Source organism: Tyto alba, unplaced genomic scaffold (genome assembly GCF_018691265.1).
Source record: "Tyto alba isolate M040663 unplaced genomic scaffold, T.alba_DEE_v4.0 Super-Scaffold_13, whole genome shotgun sequence".
In the NCBI taxonomy this organism is placed as follows: domain Eukaryota; kingdom Metazoa; phylum Chordata; class Aves; order Strigiformes; family Tytonidae; genus Tyto; species Tyto alba.
Genome location: NW_024881275.1, coordinates 23165367 through 23187584, shown reverse-complemented (window position 1 = coordinate 23187584; position 22218 = coordinate 23165367). Strand labels below are relative to the sequence as shown.

Sequence of the window (22218 nt, the reverse complement as noted above, 5' to 3'; positions counted from 1 at the left end):
ATTCTCTGTTCAAATGGGGAATAGTATCTTGAAATTAATGCATGGTTATTATAACAGGATTGACTGAAAGCAGCTAAAAGAGTGTATACGAACCCTTTAAATTGTGCTGTTCAGCTGTTTTTGTCTCTCTTCATTCATTTACCTTCCTCACATTCTGAATAGGAAATGTACCTAGCCAAGCATGCAGACATGCACAAATACCTCTATATCTTTCAAATTAAAAGTCAAAGTTACATTTAGTAGGTTGCATAATTGCAAGTATATAAAATGGATATAAAATCCTGTACTAATTTCTGTGTCATTTCAGTATGTCCCAATTTAGTTGTTATTCGCAGCCTGTTTTAGAGGCCCATATTTGTTCCAAAGTATTTGATATCCATCATAGTTTGAATTTAGAGACACAGTGTGTAAGGAAATCTTCCTCATAAATATGATTTTGAAATGTTAATATTTTTATGAAATAGAGATGTTTGTACTGGATCTGTGGTCCTTTGTGGCTTCTGGTGGTTTCTACCTTCCACGTTTTCACCTCTTAAATCTCATTCTGTGACAGCTGAAGATACTATCACTTTAAAATATTATTTTCCTTAGGAGAAAGTGGCACAGCTGAAGTCAAGGGAAGTTGATAGGGATCTTCTGTGTCTGCAAACATAATCCGTTCTACTAAGCACTACTGAGAAACTTCTTTCCTTGTAACATGTTAGGATTTCTACTGCTGGCAGGTGAATATGTTATCATGTATTCCTTAATGACATCTTAAAGATTTGAAAAACCTCAGTGATTAAATAATATTTTCTTATATGAAAATTGTAAGATCAAATTCTAATGCCTAAATTTAACTCAGTGTTCTTCTATTCTCATCTTTTAAATTGTATCAGTATTTAAGGTATCATTTTTCTCTAATTGCCTTTCTGCATATAGAATTCTTTTTGAAATCTGTGAAAATGATAGGTAAAAAAGGAGGACAAAAGACCATTGCTTTTTTCAGCAGATTTTGAAACTTTAGAAGAATTTTTAAAAACTGTCAGTTTGACATATACTTGATATGTATCTGAGAATTGAAATATTTATCTCTGTTGTTAATTTATTATTCAGAAACCCACACAGCATTTAAGAGAGTTGATATTACTTATCTCTTTTTCAGTCAAGCTGGTTACTATTCATCTGTATTCTGGGTGTTCTGAATACCTTGACCTCTTCATAACTGATGTAGCACTTCTGTGATCTGACTGACAGCATTTACAGGCTAATCAGAAGAATCAAATGCACTCGAGCCTTCCTGTGCTTTTAAAGTTTGGCCCTTCATACCAAATAGTACATTTCCTAAGTGCCAACCAGCACTCTTTGGGTAATGCATACATACACACATACATTGGCCTTCCAGTATTAATTTGCATATCTACTGTTGAAGTTTGCAGAATGACCACAGGTAAAAGAAGGTGTATGTGCTCATGTTGCATACATCAAGTTCACTGTTTCTTTAGCTTGATTCAGCACTGTGTTTCTTTGTCTTTAATGGTATTGCAGTGGAGGCAAGAACTATACAAAAGTGTGGTGGCTCAACCTTGGCCAGCTGCCAGACCCCAATCCAGCCACTCACTCTCCTCCTCAACAGAACAAGGAGAGAAATTAAATTGAAAAAGTTTGTGAGTTGAGGTAAAGGTGGAGAGATTCCTTACCAATTACCAGCATTGGCAAAGCAGGCTCAATTTGGGCAAAATTAATCTGTTACCAGTTAAGAGTAGAATAGGGTGGTGAGAAACAAAGGCAAAAACTAAAACACCTTGCCTCCTCTTCTCAGGCTCAACATCTCTCCTTCATTTCCAACTGCTCTATCTTCTTCCCCATGAGTGGCACAGGGGATATTGGAAATGGGAGTCTGTCCACAACAGCCACTCCTTCATCCTCATGCTTTTCCCTTGCTCCATTGTGGGTCCTGTCTATGGCCACAGCCCTTCAAGCTAAACCTGCTCCAGCGTGGGACCTCCATGGACATTAGTTCTTCTAAGGAGAATCTGCTCCAGTGTGGGCTCTCCACAGGTGGCAGTTCCTTCAGGAAATACCCACCTTGCTCTGGTGTGGAGTCCCCCATGGGCTGCAGTATAGGCATCTGCTCCAGTGTGGTCCTCTCCATAGGCTTCGGGGAAATACCTCTGTCACCATGGTCCTCTCCGAGGGATGCAAGGAAATCTCTGTTCCAGTGCCTGGAGCACCTCCTCCTACTTCTTCTTCTCTGACCTTAGCATTTCCAGGGTTGTTTCTCATACTTTTTTCCTTCACTCCTCAATGCCTGGACAGCATTTCGCCCTTTCTTAAATATGCTTTCACAGAAGCACCACCAGCTTCACTGATGAACAAAGCCATGTCATGCAGTGGGTCCACTGCACAGCAGCCCCTGACGTCTTCCTGCAGGCACCACCCCTGCAGCCACCCCCAGTACCAAAACCTTATCACCAACACCCAATACAGTAAGATGGAGGGAAAGAACGTAAGGGGGTGGAAACCAGGTCCACAAATACAGAAATTTGTTTTGTTTTGTTTCTTACTATAGTTAACATCTTTATTTTTTCAAGTATCAGTTCAACTACAGTAAAGTTAATTTGTGGTTATCACTTTTCAAAACAAATGACTGGAGCAATTTTCTGAAAGACAAACTGAATATATTGGGAGGAGGATGCAGAGTATGTTTTCAATCTCTAAAAACATATACAGAGAAATCAGGCTTTTATTTTTAAACTCTTGAAAGATGGAAAGGGGCAAAGAGCAGTGTCATATCAGTAACTGGGGTTTTGGCTGTATACATGGTGTGTAGTGTGCAGAAAATACTTTTCTTACATTAAGGAGCATGTTCTTCGTGTACTTTCCCTTCTCACCCATTATTGTTAAATAATGTATTTTTTAAAATTCTGCAAAAGTATTTTTATTGCCTCTTACCTATTTATTGAACACCATTGTTTAGATTTGGACTATAGTTGAAGTAATGAGATTATTTCCTCTTGTCACCGAGATTGTATCTCTCTGTCAGTATGGGTTATGCTCCTTTTTGAAAAGTTGCCTATTTGCAACTTCTTGTATATCGCTACTCTCTACTAGTGACAAATACTGTTTGATTAAGTATTTATTTAGTAACTCATCAGAAACATCCATTACTAAACAGTATGAAATGTTTCAGTACCTTTGTTCCTTGGTGGCAAGCTGAAGGCCACGGTTGTGCAAGAACCAACATGTGCATTTAATTTTCAGCTACCAGTAGACACCACCTGGATGCCTGGGCTATTCTGATATTTGCTGGCCGTTACTTTTTGAATTTTCACCATGAGATGTCTTTTTGAGTCTTTGTGAATTTTCTCGTGTAGCTTTACATCTTACATTGATCTGTGTTGGTGCTTAAAGCTTGAAGAAAGCTTGGACAATTCTATAGAAAGTATAATATCACCCTGGCTGAAGCATGGATACGCTCTACAGCAGGCTTAATATTACATCTTAGAAAGTATTTTCAATAATTTAGGTATCCATTATGAAAACACTTTCTTAAATTTTTAAAAATTTTTTTAACTTAGAGTAAGCAATTGATTTTGAAGAGACAAGGATTAATTGGTCCAGAGTTTTGTTTTCTCAGAAGTGACAATTAAAATATGAGGAATTCATAATAAATAATATGTGAAAATTTAGTTTCATGTGCAGTTTTTAAAATAGTGCATGAAAAAAAATATTTTTGTCTTAACTAGAGTTCTGTTTCAATTCATAGTGATGTAGTAATGTCATTTTCTGAAATGGCATATTTCTTTTTAGTGGTCATTGGCAGCTCTGAAAACTGTGGTATTTTAAAATGGAATTATAACAAGGTTTGTTAATGACGTACTAAAGTTAACCTTATATTTTATTATTTCAGTTGTTCATGGTGGACAATGGAGCAGATGACTGGAGAATAGCCATGACTTATGAGCGTATTTTCTTTATCTGCTTGGAAATACTGGTGTGTGCTATACATCCCATACCTGGGAACTATACATTCACATGGACAGCCCGGCTCGCCTTTTCTTACGCTCCATCCACAACAACAGCTGATGTGGATATTATTTTATCTATACCAATGTTCTTAAGACTATACCTTATTGCCAGAGTTATGCTTTTGCATAGCAAACTTTTCACAGATGCCTCATCTAGAAGCATTGGAGCATTAAATAAGATAAACTTCAATACCCGTTTTGTTATGAAGACTCTAATGACAATATGTCCAGGAACTGTACTGTTGGTTTTTAGTATCTCATTATGGATAATTGCTGCATGGACTGTCCGAGCTTGTGAAAGGTAAGGTTGTTTTGTTTGTTCAGTTCTTTCTGTCTGTCTGTCTTTCTATTTTTCTCTCTTGTTTTGCCTCTTCAGTTTTGGATTCAGGGAACCTAAATATTTAATGGAATGGAGCTTCCTGGTCCTTGATATTTTGAGTGTTGGTTGGGTTGCATTCTGTGTCACAGATTGTCAGGAATGTGTTGCCTTTTAAACTGAAGGACTTCTGCACAGTGGTTTGTGCCACGCTGTTTACTGTAGCATTGTGATTTGATTTCACTGTTTTGGTACACTTCAGGTATGTTTGCTAAAACTTAGGGGACAGGTACCATAAAATGTCTTTAAGAGTAGTTGTTGATATTCTGCATTGATACCAGCTTTTTTTTGTTTTGTACGTGAGTTAAATTTATTGGGGGTAAGGTAGACAAGATAGCCATGTAAAATTCCAATGGAAAATGTTTGGTTGTTTTTTTTTAATTTGAGTTTTACTGTATGTAGAAAAAAAGGGAGTGCAAAATATTGTTGGGGAGTTGGCAAGATCAGAAAAGGGTAACAGGCAGATTAATTACAGTAATACCATTCTCTTTTCTTCCCTTAAAAATCAGAAAAAGTGTACTTGAGAGGCAGACTTTAATTCATTTCAGCTAGATTTACTGTTCCAACCTCCCCTATCAGTACTGACAACTTGAAATTGAATTTCTCAAACATAGCTTTAACAAAAACAAATGTGCTTCTGTTTGGATAGGATTGCTTTGGAATATAAGATAGGTTAACTGTAAGGAGACAATTAGGATGATGATCTATGAAAGGTTTAATGCCTGGGACAGCTCTTAGATCCTGGAATAAATTTCTTCTTACTTAAGATGGAAGATCTGCAACCTATTTAAGGCATTTTTGCTGCTGGCTGTTAACCATATTGTTTTGCCTTTTCCTTTCCATATCTGCCCACTTTAGAAGCAGTTTAGGGGAGTTATTTGTGACAACTAGCTGATTTAAATCAGCAGTTAAATTGCACACCAACTGTTATGGTTATGTTACTTTTGGAAGTTACTCCTTACATTACTTCTCAGTTTGTTGCAAAGAAAAATAGCTGATCTTATAAACTGAGTGTAGAGATCATGTTGATGTTGTAGTTTCTATTACTGAAATTCCCAGAATTGTGGAATGTAGTTTGTTACAGGAGATGCTTTGTGTCAGTGTTGTTTCTTTGTGTTATTGTGTCATTTAAGAATGTTCTGAAAATGCCGTGTTAACAGTGACATATTGTAGTTTCAAAAAATTCCCCATAGTGGCAACAGATGGAGCACCCTAGATATCGGCTCAATATATAATAGTTGTATTTTAGTAAACATATTCTCGTTTCATATGTAGCTGACTTCTGCAAAGCCTCTCCTCTTTGACTCACATTCTTCACCTCTGTTCCCACTAGTTTTCTTTCAACAGAATTACTGCCCAGGAATTCCAGAGTGTCTACCCAGGAATTTCCCAAATTGTCACTTGTGAAGTGGCTCTGAATAACTTCAGCATCCATTGCTGTCACTGTTTTACATATCACTGCTTAATAATCTATATTTTATTATTATTAAATAGTCGCATTAAATAGATGTGTTATTAACTTTTTAATAGATGCACATTCAAAATAAGCTTATAAATCTTGACCCTCTCACTGAAAAATTACTGAAAAATATTAACTGCTGTCTGATACACATTTGTAGAATATACTTATTTGTTAGTATAAAGGTGGTAGGACAAGAATGTACAGTGTATAAGTAATACTGAAAGAAACAAAGACTACCTAACCCATTTTCCAGTCAGGGAGAATGAAGACAACACTATCACAAAGTTTTGATTTTGTGAGTTTGTTTATTTCTATTTAGAACTGAGGCACTTCTGCATCGCTGTGCTCCTCAGAAGAAGCTTATTTGTTCAGACAGGTACACTGAACTCAGGGTTGCAAACAAGGCTGAATTTTCTTCAACTCTCTGCTAAACTAGTAATGGATTTTCCACATTTTAATTTACAGTTGCTGTCCTTGAAGTGACTGTAATGGTTTGGATAGTAAGCTGGATAGCCACTGACTCCTCTGAAACTGAAGCAAAACACAACTAAAAGCAAGTTAAATGTAGAATAAGTATTAGATTAATATGTCTCTAGCATAATTACTGTCTGTCAGCGGAGTCCAGTCCAAGATTATGTTCCTTCACATTTAACAAAATCGTTAATTTTATGTTTCAGAAACACTAGAAGGGATATATCTTGGCTTTGGGAATTAGACATTTATGTCATTCATGCTAGTTGCACAGCCAATTCTTGTGTGTTTTGCCTCAGATTTTCCCTTGAGAGAATATGTAAGTGCTTTACCTAATGAATGATACTGACTCTGGATTCCAGTTACTAATTAGTCACCAAAAACCTGTAGATCCATAGCCCATGGAGAAGTACATTTTTAAAAAAAGCTCTCAGGAAGAAAAAAAAAAAAAAAAAACACAAAACAACAAACAAAATCCCCACACATTGGAATGCTCTTAACACTCAGCCACCTGAAGCTAAACATCCCTTCTTGTATAGCTGGAGACAGATGCATTAGCCATTTGTCATGGGAAAGGACAAATATTGCCACTGAATCCATTCTGTGCTGTGTAGTGGTGCTCAGAACATGTCTCATGACATCTTAATGGCTTTGATGTGCTCAGTCGTAAAGTTTAGTTTAGACAAATAAAATACATTTCTTTCATCTGATCTTGACTTTTCCTCAGTTTTAACTAGAGGGAATCTTTATTTGTTAGAATAGACTTGTTTCATGTACACAAAATGATCCTGAAGATAAATGTTATCATTAGGAGTATTTGCTATTCCACTTGACATTATGCATAAAACCCTAATGAATTTTGATACATTTATCAGAAATTAGGAATTAAGCAGCAGTCTGGTGGCTCTGTCTTGGTGAGGGGGGATTTACATGAATGAAATCTGATGGTGTTAAGCAGTTCTCAGCATCACTGTAGCACCAAGATGTTTAATTTATGTTGTGTAGTAGTTTTACATGAAGCTTTACACTAATGGTTTTAGTATTTCTTCAGTCTATTAAAACAGCTAGCTGGCCATCCAAATTGGAACAAGATGATGGTGATAAGATTTAGTACATTAAAATATTAAAAGTTTGGAATGGAGATAAAACGTTCTCGTGCTATTCCATATCCTTGGTGAGAGGGGAATTTGCAGTGGGCAGTGTCCTTACTGTGAAGCCGCGTGTACTCGGCAAAAGCTGTTGCTGCTGAATGACAGCCTGATTCTGAGACTGTTGTAGTATTTGAAGTCAGGTTTTTCTCACTGCAGGCTGCCCTGGAAATAGAGGGGGGGATTTGGAAGTACTGAATTTCATAGAGAGGAAGGTAACATGGAAGAGCATCATTATCCATCTCTCTAAGGAAAACCCTGGAGACACAAGTTTATGGGTTGTTGCAGGCAAGTTGACAGTCTGAATAAAGACTTCACTGCTTTAATGGTCATCTGACTGATCACTTGATAAACACTGAACTAAGGCAGGACATGTCTTTCTCAGTGCCTTAATGGCTGTATTGTTAGCTCCCAGAATGCTAATTATAGCAAGTGACACTTTGGGTTAGTGAGCAAGGTATTTTCCAGGATTGCAGTTTAAGGTCATCCATGAGAGCAGAATGTGGTACAGATAATGATGGTGGTCAGCCAGCTGAGTATAAATGCGTTGCTAGGGCTGCAGAGTAATCTGGCTGAGGGAGTTTGGGAAGAAAAGGTGGGGAAAGCACAGAAGTGTATACACAATGCCAAAAAACTTGCTTTTTTATTGCTCAGGTCTGCTTTGAGGGTAAGATTGCATTACATAGGTTTTAATATCTGCCTTTTCATTGCTAGCATCAGTATATTGTTGTCTGTCATATATGGGCTTCATAATGGAAATCTAAATTTTTTATAGATCTCAATATATGTTTGTATAATATCTCTGAGGCACCTGATCTTAGAACACTTATGAATATGTTACTTTCATATATGAATTATGAGCCCTGTAAGCAGACTACTTTTTGCAGTCTCCCATACTGAAATAGCTCTGCATGGCTGTCAGTTGTTTATGGCAGGTAAAATAGAAATATTTGGTTTCTAAAAAAAAAAAAAAGTGAATACATATAGCATTATGTTATTGAAAAGTCTGAGAAATTTCCTTTGCTGTTCTGGAGCAGACCTGTCTCTGCTGTGAGAAGTGTGCAGTTTTTCTAGGTTATGTTGAAGGTAGTTGTTCTTGCTGATCTTTTATTTTCTGTGCAAAAGCAGAAAGAACCTTCCCATCTGAAGCACACATGGCTATAACATGCCCATGTACCAGGGCAACGTGAGCCACATGTGCCCATGTTACACTGCTGTACCTCCAGAACAGCTCATATCACATGCCTGGAGTTACTGCAGATTTACAGCAGCAGAACTGAGAACAGAAGCGGATTTTCTGCTGCCCCAGAGAGCACATTTTTGGCACCATTTTTGGTTCTGTTTGTACCTCTCTCTCACTTCTGGCAATGAAGTCAGTTCAGATTGAGTGATCTGTTTAGTCAGCATTTTTTCCTCCTATCAGCTTCTACTCTGTATTCTTTCCTTGATTTAACAAAAACAAAACCAAGAAACACTAAAAAAAAAATCTGTTTGAGAAGGTGAAACCCTTTCCTGCTCTCTGCTCATTCTTGTTTTCTACAAATAAATAAATACCTGTCTTAATTATTGGAAATATGATGGCATCGCAAAGCTTCCAGTAAGCAGCTCACACATGACAACTGCTAGGTGAATGTTAAGGATTCTTTTGATACAAGCAGGCAGATGTACCAAGACTTTTGGTATTAATTCCTGCAGGAAAATATGTTTCTTAGCTATCTAATTTCCCCACAGTATGTGTTTGACTTCATAGGTTGGCATGAGGACCTTATCTGAGGTTGTACACTGCATATATGATCACAAGGCCACCTTCCACTGGAAATTGCTTTTAGCAGTCTCCACAGTGCCATTGTGAAGGTTCTTGCTAGTAGTTAAAAAAACAAAAGAGAACAAAACAAAGCAACAAACCAAGCTTGGGTATTTAGTTTTAAACCTATTTTTAGCCCCCAAAAGCAATGGTGTAGTAATTTTATTTTTTCTAGCTAGTATGTCTAATTACTGTCAACAGATCAAATAATGTTTTTGTATTGACAGTGCTCACTGTTTATCACAGTTCTTTACGTTCTCTTGGCTTACTGAAACTAAAATGTGCTACTTGCAGTCAGGTTTCTCCAGTGGTGGCAAGAGTTAACTGTTAAATATTCAACATGTGATCAAGGAAGACCCATGATTAATGAGAATTCATGATTCTGTGCCTTCTAGTCTTGATTCCTGGTTTTGCAGACTGAGTGTAGATTACCTCTAAATGATAGGTTACTCTTTTGTAATACTTACATCTCAGAGCAACTCATAACTAAAACCAGGTGTAACTGGTTGCATTTTTGTTGCAAATCTTAACAGACATCTATTTTTTTATCAAACAATGAAGGCAATAAGGGAGTCTCGCAGAATTACATCAATGAATGTCTGATATACATAACTTAGATCCAAAAAAGAACAATTGACTCAAATTTAAAAAGGGTTTGCTAGGTGTGTTCAGAAGGATTAATAGCTAAATGATGTGTTTTTCAGCTGCTTGAAGACAAAACAGTTTATGTACATTTAGTGGAGGAAGCAAAGACACCTATGCTAATGCACACAGAGTTTGATTGGTATTTATTTAAATTCGTATTTTGCATCCTATTGGAACAATGCTGTTTGTGTGTTCTCAGCAGAAGAATTTTGGGAATACAAGTAAGAATATAATTTTCAGTTTGTTTGGATTTATAGAAATAGCCTTATAGCTATGGAAAGTAACAATATCTGGTGCAGTAACTCAGTGGATACAGTCATCCCTTCACAAAAGTTTATCAAACCAAGATAGATCAGTGTTTCTCTAGTCCAAAAATAGCAGACCAGACTTGGGGGGAGGGAGTGCAAAAGACAAAAGGTTAAAAAACAAGCACAAAAAAATCTCCTTGCTTACTTAAAAAAGATCTTATATCTGTTTTTCAGGGTCATCTAACTAGAGCAGGAAAACTTTTTTTTTAGGTTAAATTCCTTTTTGTTTACAAAGGGTTTATACATGCAACCATTGTATGAAAACAGAATGAACTGAAGAAGCTCATATATACTTCCAAGGTCTCATAAGAATGGTGAACAAAGTGAAAATGATTTCTCTAAACATACAAGTCTGATGAGAATATCTACACCTGCTTTCAAAGGCAAAATACTTTTTTCATTTCATTATTCTTGAATCTGTAAAAAATAATTCTGGGAAAGAATCTACTGTTCAGCAAGAATGGTTAGACACACTCAAAATACTTTCAGATAAGAGAGGAATTTATGGAAATTTAAAAATAATTATTTATTTACTGGATCCAAAGATACATCCTCTGGTCGTTGCACTTTTAAATGCAGTAGTTAATTTTTTTCCTCCCCATTTTAACCAACACCTTAAACTATTCAGAATATTTTGCTTCAAAAAGGTATCAAGACTATTTGCCATAATACCTTAAATGCAGTCCTTGGAAAATATGATCATACTGAAGCAGAAATAAATTTCTTATAGCTTCAAAATATAATTTGTTGCTCCAGTAGCTTAATGTATTTGAAAAATGCACCTTGAAATGGGGATTAAGGCTTTACTACTGATTTTCTTTTGCTTCTTGATCTGGATATCAGACCACAGCTAGGAGTCTGGATCATGGTTGTCACTTCAGTTCTAATACATGGGCAATGTGCTGACTGAACTCTGACCTTAGACCGGAAAGAATTCCTTTTACTGGGAATTTACAATTCAGTCCTAAAAATTCAAGTCTATAAGGTCAATTACAGGAGATAGTGTGGGGGGAATCGCACAGTTTAAAGAAATTAGTGGTTATATAGAGGGAAACATCAGAAGGTGCTTTTAAAGTATTTTGTAAGTTCGTTTTCCTTTTCTGTGCTCCTCCCTGTTTTAATTTGTTGTCTCAGTGCATTCAGATTTTTCTTTTGTTTGCATGTTTTTTGCCTTGAAAAGTTCAAAATCAGCTACAGTTTTTGCTACAGCTGTTCTTGAGATAGTAAGCAATTTGCAGCAGACTGGTAGTAAGTATTGCAGAGACATCATGCTACTGGCCAGCCTATGCTTAGAACTTCTGTTTAGGCATATAGCCATGCTGTACCCCCATATGGTTAACATATAAATGGGAAGTACAGCTCACCAGACAAATTTTTACTACCAGTAGGTCATACATCTTTACATATTTACAGGTTACTTTAGTTTTTTCCAGGTAATTTGGTATTGTTTTATTTCTGCAGAGCTGAAAAAGCTTTATGTTAAAAATGCTTATTCAAAGGATCCCCAACAGTGTTTCCTTGAGTACTGCTCAGTTATGTACACAAGCCCATAATCCCTATGGAAACACTTGGTATTTAAACCTGCAACAAAGTTTAACAGCAATTACAGAGAGCCCTAATTTTGTGTCATGCTGCAAAACGATGCCCAGAGTGGAAGGGTCCCACCACCAGCCCTTGTGGAATATTATTGAGATATTATATAAGTCTTGAATTTAGAAATGGCAGCTTCGGTCTCTTACTAGGAGTGGAAGAGGACATAGTTCTGCCTGCATGATTTGATCTGTATTGCTGACTATGAGAAATTAATGCTGAGGGAAACGGGCACTACCAAACTGGAGTGATGTGTGTGACAGGGATTAGGGAGATTTACCTTGACGTGACACCCCCTGGGTCATCTGTGAGATGGGCACATTTGTCGCACGCAGCTCTCCCTGAAAAGTCAGACCAAAGGTTGCATCTGTTCACTTGTCTTCTGCTCCAAGGAAATCACCCTTACTATTTCTTTTTTAAATGGTTTTATATATATATATTTATAAAAAGAAATTGTTATTCAAAGGAAAAATTATAAAAGTGGTTAGAAGGAAGGATGTTTCACCTTCTAAATTCATTGCAAGTGACATGGCTCTTCCCCATTTTGGCCCAAAACATGGGAATTCTCATATCCTGATGCTAGTATTTCTGTAAAGCTTCTGGACTGGAATCCAGACACCTTTTTCACTTTTATTTATACCAATTTATTTTAAATATTTTTATAAAAATGCCCTACCTTTTAACATTTGTAGTATGTTTTGGGCATTTGTAGCATGTTTCAAACATTTGTATTTGAGTAACTGATTCAGAAGGAATGCATTATGATTTGGTTTTTTATAATAAGCTTGTTCTCCTTTTTACTTCATCATTATCAGTGGGGTGTGTATGTGTTCCTGGTATCTCAGTGATCTCAGATGTGCAGTGCTCACTAACAATGAATTTGAAGTTAGGGTCATGATATATGTCTTTCTTTCTTAATTTTTTAACTGTGCAAGTGTTGGTGTGTGTTATCACCTACACTCATGCTTCCAAAAGCAGTGATGTTATACTAGTTCAGAGCCTGTAGGCTAATCAATCAAGAACATTCCTGAGTTAGAAAATAGAACATAAATCTACTTGCAGTTATTTTTCTCTAAAACAGAGTCATATTCAAGATTTCTTTTTAAGCCTTGTTCTGTGTCAAATGAAATCCGTTGGTAAAATTCCTGTGGGTTGCCACAAGAATGGTTCACTGAATTGAAGTATGTTAATAGAAAACAGAAGCTATCAGTGCAATGTGAATTGGACAAGTATCTCAGATTATTTAAGTTGCAAGCTTCTGGGTCAGGGACTGTCTTTGCTCTGTGTTTACACACTGCTTAGCACAGTGGTACCCAAGAATAATGCTTATATATATGATATTGCAGTACTAACAAATGTAGTAATTTTCTAGTGAGGAAAAAAGGGAGCTAAACACTTGTGAAAACTGGTGATGTTCAGAGGAAGATGAATGCCTTCATGTGTCAATAGAGCAGTTTAAGACAAACTGTTCAGTTTTGATTGATGTCAACTGTGCTGACAGCTTGTGCTGAGAAGACTGCCCAGGCAGGGGTGATGTCCTGCTGGCTGATTTGTTTTCCCCACAGAGACTTGCTGCCCAAGTGGAAAAGGCTGAGGTGAGAGGCTCTGTAGTCTCGCTTGCAGAGAGGAAGCTATGCTCACGTCAGTTTGGCAGTGGGACCTTAAAATCCACTATTTAGCAGGGTCTGTCAGCTGTACTCCTACTAGGTGTGTGCAAGCACTGTGCACAGCACTGTGCTGCAACCATACATCAGGCTGAGCTGGAATGTCCTGGCACCAAACTGGGGACTCTGTGCTATACTTTCATTTATGACTGTGACTTAGCACTTAAGAGTATCTTCTGACGGCAAGCTTGACAGCAAAAGGGACCAGTCCCTGGTCAGCGGGAAGGTGCAATCAAGGTAAAAAACTACTCCAAATGTCCCAGAGTAGCAGCAACCTGTACAGGTTAAGACCAGAAATAGTAATAGATGCTGTTGGGCTATAGCCTGGTTCGGAACCTGATGCGAATTTGTGGAAGTCAGTGGACTTGCATTAACTTCAAGGCCTTTGATGATGGAGCTAAAATTATTGCATCCTGTAATATGGATACCCACGTAATGCACTATTGCACGACTATGTAATTATGCAAATTACATCAAATTGTTGGGAAGAGCCATGGGTACAAACTTAAATATTAGTTGTAAGGAATTGTATACAGGTCTGAAAATAGGTTTTGCAAGGCCAAGAAAAAAATCTGCCACCACTGTTACGGGCATCAGTGTGCATGCAAAGTAATGTTATCACCTTGGAGTATCCAGTGCATGTTTGTGTGAGAGAGAAACAGAAAGGGAGAAAGATGTCTGGCAATAGCTATGAATAAAACAAACCAAAATCCTGGTTGGTTTGTTTGTTTGTTTGTTTTTGTTGTTGTTTTTAGAAGATTTATTTAGTCCATTCATTCACTAAATATTTACAAATAATTTTGACTTGCAAAAGACTATTTGTGAGGTGAAGATAGCAGTAAAAATGGTGTATGCTGTATTTGAGACAATAAAACATATTGTATTACATAAGCAAGAAATGACAGAATGATTAAAGATGTAACTGTAGGACAGAAGATTTTTATTAATATTAATATTAGGGTAGTTGTCTGTGATAATCATGATCATCTAGAAGTGTAAACAAATTATTCACTTAATATAAACTGAATGGGATTCATATTGTGAGTATGCCCTGACTGCGAGATTGTGTCCCAACCTCAGTAGTGCAGTGATGTATGTTCACCAGTACTATTTCGTTATGATGACATAATAAAGCAGGCTGTGTTCATGTTAAAGGGTATTGTTAATAGTCGTAAACTCAAGTAGATACAAATGTAGTTATATAACATTTGTCTCATTGGACAGGCTGCATTAAAAATATCTTGATTTGTAGGCAACTTTAGAGTACAAAGCAGAAACGTTTAAAAAACCTCAGGAATTAAGAGTTGTGTGAGCTGATCAAATGAGCATATTCTTTCAAAGATCAGGATTTTGTATAAGAAGATTAGGATACCAAAAGCTAGCTTTTCCAGAGCCATGTCTACAATCCAGGGGGTTTCAGTTACTACAGCTATGATTTCATTTCCTCACCTATAATGCTGTGACCATTTTGGGGCAGATTATTTGTGCATCTTCAGCAGGTGCAAAGAGACTCCGCAAGCAGGGTTTGCACAGCTGGAAAGTGCAGAGCAATTATTACTTACTAATGCACCCAAAAACTAGCTGGAATTTAATGAAGTAACTGTTAGAGGACACTCGCCACCCCAGTAAAATACCAAAAGAGCCTTTGTTGGCCAGGCAGGCATGAGCTAGGTGGGTGAGGTCTGGCCTCCACAGCTCTCAGTGACAGTCCTTTGCATTGCTGTGTCGCCACCTCTTGCCATCAGTCATGTCAGAAGGGTCAGTGGCTTTGTTTTGAATTCATTATTTGGCTATCTGATGGGGGAACAATGCACACCAACTGCTGGGTTTGCAGTGGGGTGGTGGTAGGAGAATGTGGAGTTTACTCTGGTGCAGGTGCTGTTTGGCAAGGGCACCATCAATTCACTGCTTCGGGCTTACCGAAAGGTAGTTACAGAGTGGTGATGCTCATCTTTCTCCTGTCTTCTTTGGCCACTGCACTCTTTGTTGTTACTGAATAACCTAAATTTACCAGTTTTGTAGACACTTTAACTGGCTTGACCTGAGAATTTTCTATAGCGTTTCCTTTCTGACCTTAGTGTCAGAGGCTGGGCTGCATATTTCTGGGCATGTAATAACACATGTGGGATACAACCTTGCAAATTGCTTACATTAAGTAATAGTCTACTAATAAAAACAATTTATCTCTTTGCTGAGTTTCAGAAAGAAGATACTTGATGTTCTAATTCCTTGAGTGAAAGTTGATCTCTGATGTTATTTTATAATTTAAGTAATGCAGTACGTGTAACCTGCAAAGCCTCCCACAATCTGAAATCACAGAGATGCAACATAGCCTGAAATTGGACAGTGAGATTTAATATCAAGTATTCATGCCCTAATGTCTTTTCTTTTTGACTTTGTTTTTAATCATTCATCTTTTCAGAAAATCATCATACACCTTCAAACTAATGAGCTTCTAAAATTGTAACCTCGGCTGTTTAAACTTTGGTGTTAAATTGCAGTCTTTCACAGTAGATTCTTTCAAAGGCATTCAAAAGCAAATTATATGTTACATTTAGTAAACCTAACATCAGAGATTCTTGTCAGCTCTCAGTAATAGTCGCAGCATTAATTTTCTTCCTTTTCTAAGATGAGCATTGTTTAACAAAAGTTGTGCATGATAATTCTTGATAATACTGCTTTTAGAGTGGTATTTGCTTAAACAGTTGAGTCTCCTTCCAAGCAGATCACATCAGTTGCCTTCCTTGTTCTTTGTGTGCTGGGAGGCAGAAGACCTGCTGACGCAATCAGTGTACCACAGCAGGACACAGTTGTCCTTCAGTGATTGTATTTTTGATGGCAAGGAATATTTCTCTTGATTTTTGGAAAATGAGATCTAGCACAGATAATCGGCCAAGAAACAGATGCTGTGGCCTGATGTTCTAGTATCTGCTGGAAATGCAACAATCTGCACCAGGAACTACACATTCTATCAATTAATTTTCACTTTCTTTCAAAATAAAATAAAAATTCAGACTAAAATAATGTTAACATGGTTTTAATAGGATCAACCCTAATGCTTTGCTGTTATTCAGGTAACCAGCTCTAGTGGTGTTGGTAGTACAGAACACTGAAGTGAAGGTTTTATTATACCAACAAAAGTATGCTAAATGTATAAAAGTAATTTATAAGTCCACAAAATAATTAAAAAATTGAAAACTTTAGTGGAAAATGCCATTATTTAATGTTGTAGAAGATGTTCTTTTTGTTAAAGCATGAAATACAGAATGCATCCTACAGTCCTACTGTGACCTTGAACAAAGTCACTTAAGCTCTTTGTATCTATTCCATGCAGATAATTATGTTTACTGTTATTGTTTAGTGTGGTGTCCTTATACTGAGTAACACAAGGGTTTGAACTTGCCCAGCAAAAAGTCCTATTAAACTAGGATCGCAGTGCTAATGCATTTATATTCCTTAAAAGTATTGTGCAGATAGAGATGCAATCTAGCTATACCCATTCTGAGGAGTAAAGGGAGGAGTGTGAAAATAGAGGAAATTCTGTTAATCCTATATGCTTACATTATGCTTTTTCACACTTTGGGGAAAGACATTCAGAAAACATAGGCTATCCCCTACAGAAGGCCATGTGGCTGTACAGCAGTTCCACACCTACTTCTCTTCAGTCACAACTCCTGAACCTGAAGGAGAAATTGACTGAAACTGGATGGCATGGAAAAGTAAGACTGCAGACCTCAGGTACTTTCCAACGATTTTTAATCCATACAGTTGAAAGTGTTTCTTTTTTTCCCTTTGGGGGACTCATGACTAAATTTCTTGAACTCAGAAATTGCAATCTAGAGAAACCCAAGATTTTTTTTCATTTAAAAATGAAAGATAATTTTAGTTTTAGTCTCATTTATAAAAGATAACACTCAAATGTAGTTGAACTCTTACAGGAATATTTTTCAGTGTATGTTAAATATGTCTTGTTTAGAAATTTTTATAATGACTGTTTTGTAGCTGCAGAAATACACTTTAGGTTTAAGTGATCCCAACTCTACTAGAATAAGACACACACCTTCAGTTCAGTGTCTAGCCCTCTTCTTCCCCTCCCAAACCAAACATCTGCTAAATATGTCCAACTTTTTTCTTCTGTAATGTCTTAGTCTTTTGCTAATGGAATAAGTTGTCTTTGACCTGTAAGCTGGTGGTCGTTACTCATTTAAAATGGGGAGCGAAAACAAAACCAAAAAAGTCTCTTTTTGTTGTCCTTTGTGATGCTTTCAAATTATAATCTTGGGTACTTTTTATGAAGCAGGACAGCTGAAACAGTTAAGATAACAGAAAAGTTGTATCTCTGCAGTCACATTTGGAGCTCTACAAATGCCTGTGATTTTTAATTTTTTTTCAGTTGGATTCAGTTTCTGTTATATATGAAACGTCTTGCAGAAGGCCAGTTCTGCCAAGCGAGTGAAAGAAGAAGCATTAGTAGTTCCTTAAGGGCAGCATTTTTCTCACTAGAACTAGATCTACTTGTGCACATACGCTTCCATGTGTTTGTCCCATCAGTGAACTTGGCTCGTTTCTAGGGCCAAGAGAGAACTTTAAATTAGATTTCACATTCGCTTAATGTTTTGTCTTCCTGCTTACGCTCTTTGTTGCATTTTAATACTAATTATGTTGACAGCCTTTATAAACCATTCCACAGTCTGAAAAAGGAATAATAATAACTTGAAATTAAATCAAGTTTTCATATCAAGACAGTATAGTTACAGACAGCATGCCCAAGTTCACATGCTCCCATCCTGTACATCCTTAGTTAAGCATGACCCCGATTATGTGCTTGCTCACCTAAATTGTGACCTAAGACTTAAGTAGGAAAGTCACATAGATACCTCACACATCTACCGTATGATTTGCATAGAAATTACTAATAGAGCAATCAATAGGCAGTAGGTAATTTCTGTTTTAATAAAAGATTTTTCCAATATGTTCAACATGTACACTGCAAGACACATGATGTAAGCTTAGATAGTGCAAAAGTTCAGTTGCCCCTCCATTCAGATTTCTCCAGTACAACACAAAGTGATAATATGTAACTGCTCTTTCTTGCTGAAAATGTCACCTACTTGAGTTTCTTCAGAGCACAGAATTTAATTTCTTTCTTCAGTGCTTCACTGAAATCAGTAGAAATGAAAAGTCAGAAATGAAGGCCAAGATATCAGGCAACAAAATGGTCATGGTGAAAAGAATTTGGCAGTGCAAAGAAGTCTCTCATGTTCATGGTCTTTAGAGAAAATACTGCAAGATCTTTTTTCCTTTTTATTTCTTTTCTTTTTTGGTAAATGCTTGTCACTAAAATGAGGATGTTCCTTATAGAAGTTATTCTGTCCTGAAAGCGAACAACAAATGAACTTGAAAATGCAAAATTAGCAAAACAAAAAAGCCTGGTTTTAATCTCCTTTTTAACAACAGAGCAGGGAACAAAGTATAAAAGTCAGGCTTCATACAGTCTCACACTCCCAGTATTACACAATTTGACAGCAACATGCCAAGGCCTAAAACAGAGCAAAGAAAACCATAACTGCATCTGGCATTTTAACATATTATGGTGAAGATGTCTTAAGCATTTTCTTTTTGGGTGCATTTAGGTGGACAATACTGCCATCTGCAAATGTGGTACTGCAAAGATCTGTATAAGCAAATGAGGATGATACTCTTTTTCATCATCACCAGAGTTAAGTGCTACATACAGCTGTATTACATCTGATAGCTTGACTGAAACTATGGTATTCTCTCAACTTGCATTTGCCTTGAGAGTCTTGTGGCAGAAGTCCATCCCATAGCTGATCCATGTACGTTCTCACTCCACTGTAAGGCATATGGCACCAGAGAGACACAAAAGGTTGTTTTCTGTGTACAATAACATTTCTCAATTCCTAGTAAATGAATGTCTCTAGACTGATCACAACAATTCACCCTGAAATATCTTCCTGGCCTTCTGATCAGTTTGATGAAAAGAACAGAATTTAAAAAGGAAAGGAAAAAACCACATTTTTCCTTTTAAATATTGACAGCCTCATGCTGAAGTTTCATACGTAAAAGTGCAAGCAGAAAATATCTGTGTTACAAGTGCTTTCCGTGTTTCATTTGCTATATACCAATATATAGTTATGTTTTTATACTTCTTCATGTTATATAACATTAAATGTACTAACTGTCCCCAGTACATCACTAACGAACTGTTAGTGAAATCTGACACAACTTTCAGATGACTCGCAAAAGTACACAGACTTTGGGTTTGGAGTTGTCTTTATAAATAGTAAAATCTGTCTAGTTTCAAGCAGTGTGACTTACAAAAGCTAAATTCAATTCAGCCTTTCCTTTTCATAAAGGAAATGAAAACGTATTCAAGGAATAAGTACACTTTAGCTTGATTTAAGTTAGCCATATGGCTCCAACAGTGTTCATGATACAGGATGTGAGCCTAGTCCCAAATCTGAGGCAGTCAGTTAGATTTTTTCCACTGACCACAGGCTTCTGCTCTGAGCCAAAGTTAGTTTTAAAAAAATTCTGCCTAGATTATTTAAAATAGTTTCTTGTATGATGCTATGCTATATAGGACAGTTTTATTCTCCTGTTTATCTGGAACATATATTTTGATGAATCTGTAGGTTATTTTGGGTTTTATTTCTAAGGAAAATGAAATTGGCTTGGGCATTTGGGGGGGGTGCGTGTGTGTCTTTTTTGACTTGTCATCTCTTTCCAGTGTTCATTACATCAGAGATCATGCAAATGTTGGTAAAACTGTTGATATTCTCATGAACTTTGGACCAAAAAAACCCAGGCTTTATGACTGTGAGCTTGTACATCATTCCTTTCCAAGGAAGGCAATACATCAGCTTCTGCTGTAGAAAACCAAGGTATTAAAAAATAGCAATTTGCATTATGATACATTAAATTAGTTCCATGAAAGAAAAATAACTTCAAAGTGCTCAGGTTGTCAGAAAGTCTTCAAGAATTCAGTATCATCTTTGCTGTGTAATTTTCCCTCCTCCTCTTCCCCTTGCTTTTCCCACATACAGGAGAAAAGAAGGGCTAACTTTTACCTACTTCTCCCATTTTGTGTCAGAAAAAAAGGGTGGGCTTAATTTTAAGTGCATATTATTTCTGAAAATTTTCCTATTACTTCACATTCTTTAGACATCAGTTGATTCTGATGATCTCAACTTAAAAAAAACAACATACAAATCCTTCCTCCTTCTGAGGATGTTATAAAATAGTTTCAGGGTATCTCCAGAGAAAATGCAAAATGCAAGAGAGGGAAAAATTTTAGAAGGAAATTAGTTGCAAGTGAATATAATGAATGACTCACAGTAGAGCTCATTAAGAGACTCTGATTTTGAATGATTCATATTTCTATCATAACCCAGCTTTAACCAATGCTGTTACAAACTTTGAAAAATTAAAGCAAACCTTAAAAATAAGATTCATTCTTAACTATGTTGGCAAATTTTGAAGTCAATATAAAAAAAATATGGCTGCAGAAAGGAAATATAGGTGCATATATATATATATATATATATAAAATTTAAAATAACATTTCAAAATGCAGTGCTGAAAAAAAAGTTTTCCCTTAAGCTTGATCATGTCACTTCAGTTTACTTCTTTTATATTTGTGCATTGATAGTATTCTTTTAACTGTGTATTTATAGTAGCTTCTTGTACTGAACCTCATTTGATAAACATGATACACAGAACTACAGAAAGAGCAGCTCTTGGATATTTTGTTGTTTTGTTTGGTTGGTTAGTTGTTTTTTTTTTTTTTTTTTTTTTTTCTGTTAGTGTGTTTGTGGTCTCAGTACTTTCTGGATTACTTGTTGAATTTTGCTATGAAAGCAGAGCTATTTTTTACTTAAAGGAGTGGTTTGTCAGGAATTGGAATGGGCAGGTTCCCTTCTCCAGCTCCTATCCTAAACTTTTTAGGCAATATCTCCACTAGATTAAAGGGTCATGCTCTCTCCATTTTGTATTTAATTTAAAGTTGAAATAGCTTTAAAAAGACATTCTGAGATACTTTCACAACCTGTATCCTAACAGGTAGGGCAGTAAGTTGATGGTGCTGGTGTGAATTGGTTTTGTGCTTGAGAAGAGACTTAAAGCAAGTTTGCTCCCCAGCATGAATGTTCTCATCATTAAGCTACTAAAATAAAAAAAAAAAAAATGGGTACCAACAGCTATTTTTCCTGTGACTTGTGGGAGGCCTCATTGGTTACTTGTTCCCTAGGAATTTTTCCATCCATGTTGCTTCATGTATGGATACTGAGGCATTTAAAGGGCTATTTCACTGCTTTGGGTCATGCTGCTATTTTTGGCAAAGTGAAGAATTTTGGTGTTATGCAACTTTTGGATGTCTAATTTAAGCCATTTATTTTTAAACGTATGTGTCATTATAGAGGACTTTGAGTTCATTGGCTCTTAGTTGGAGCTTTGAGCATCCAGGGTAATCAGACTGTGAAGTATGGAGCTGAAAGCTCAGAAAGTTGAAGACCACCCAAATAATGATAAGCTGCAACCAAGATGATTAAATTCATGCAGGGAGTCTGTCAGAGAGCTATGAAAAATTAAAACATGATTTTTCACTTACAAAAAAAATGAGGCAGAAAATTGTATGACAATGAAGTATTTTTTGATATGGTTGCCCATCCCTGGAGCAGAGATGTACTTTGCATTGAAAAAGGTACTAGTGTGTTTTTGT

The 22218-nt window shown here is 36.6% G+C and overlaps 1 protein-coding gene across 2 annotated transcripts in view; it reads left to right on the top strand.

Annotated features, from left to right (window-relative positions):
* Positions 1-22218, top strand: part of KCNN2 (potassium calcium-activated channel subfamily N member 2) — a 73279-nt gene that overhangs the window by 15806 nt on the left and 35255 nt on the right. For both annotated transcript variants that reach the window (XM_042787724.1, XM_042787723.1), the window contains exon 3: positions 3893-4311. In XM_042787724.1, the coding sequence (XP_042643658.1) occupies positions 3893-4311 (419 nt within the window). The remainder of the gene's footprint in view (positions 1-3892; positions 4312-22218) is intronic.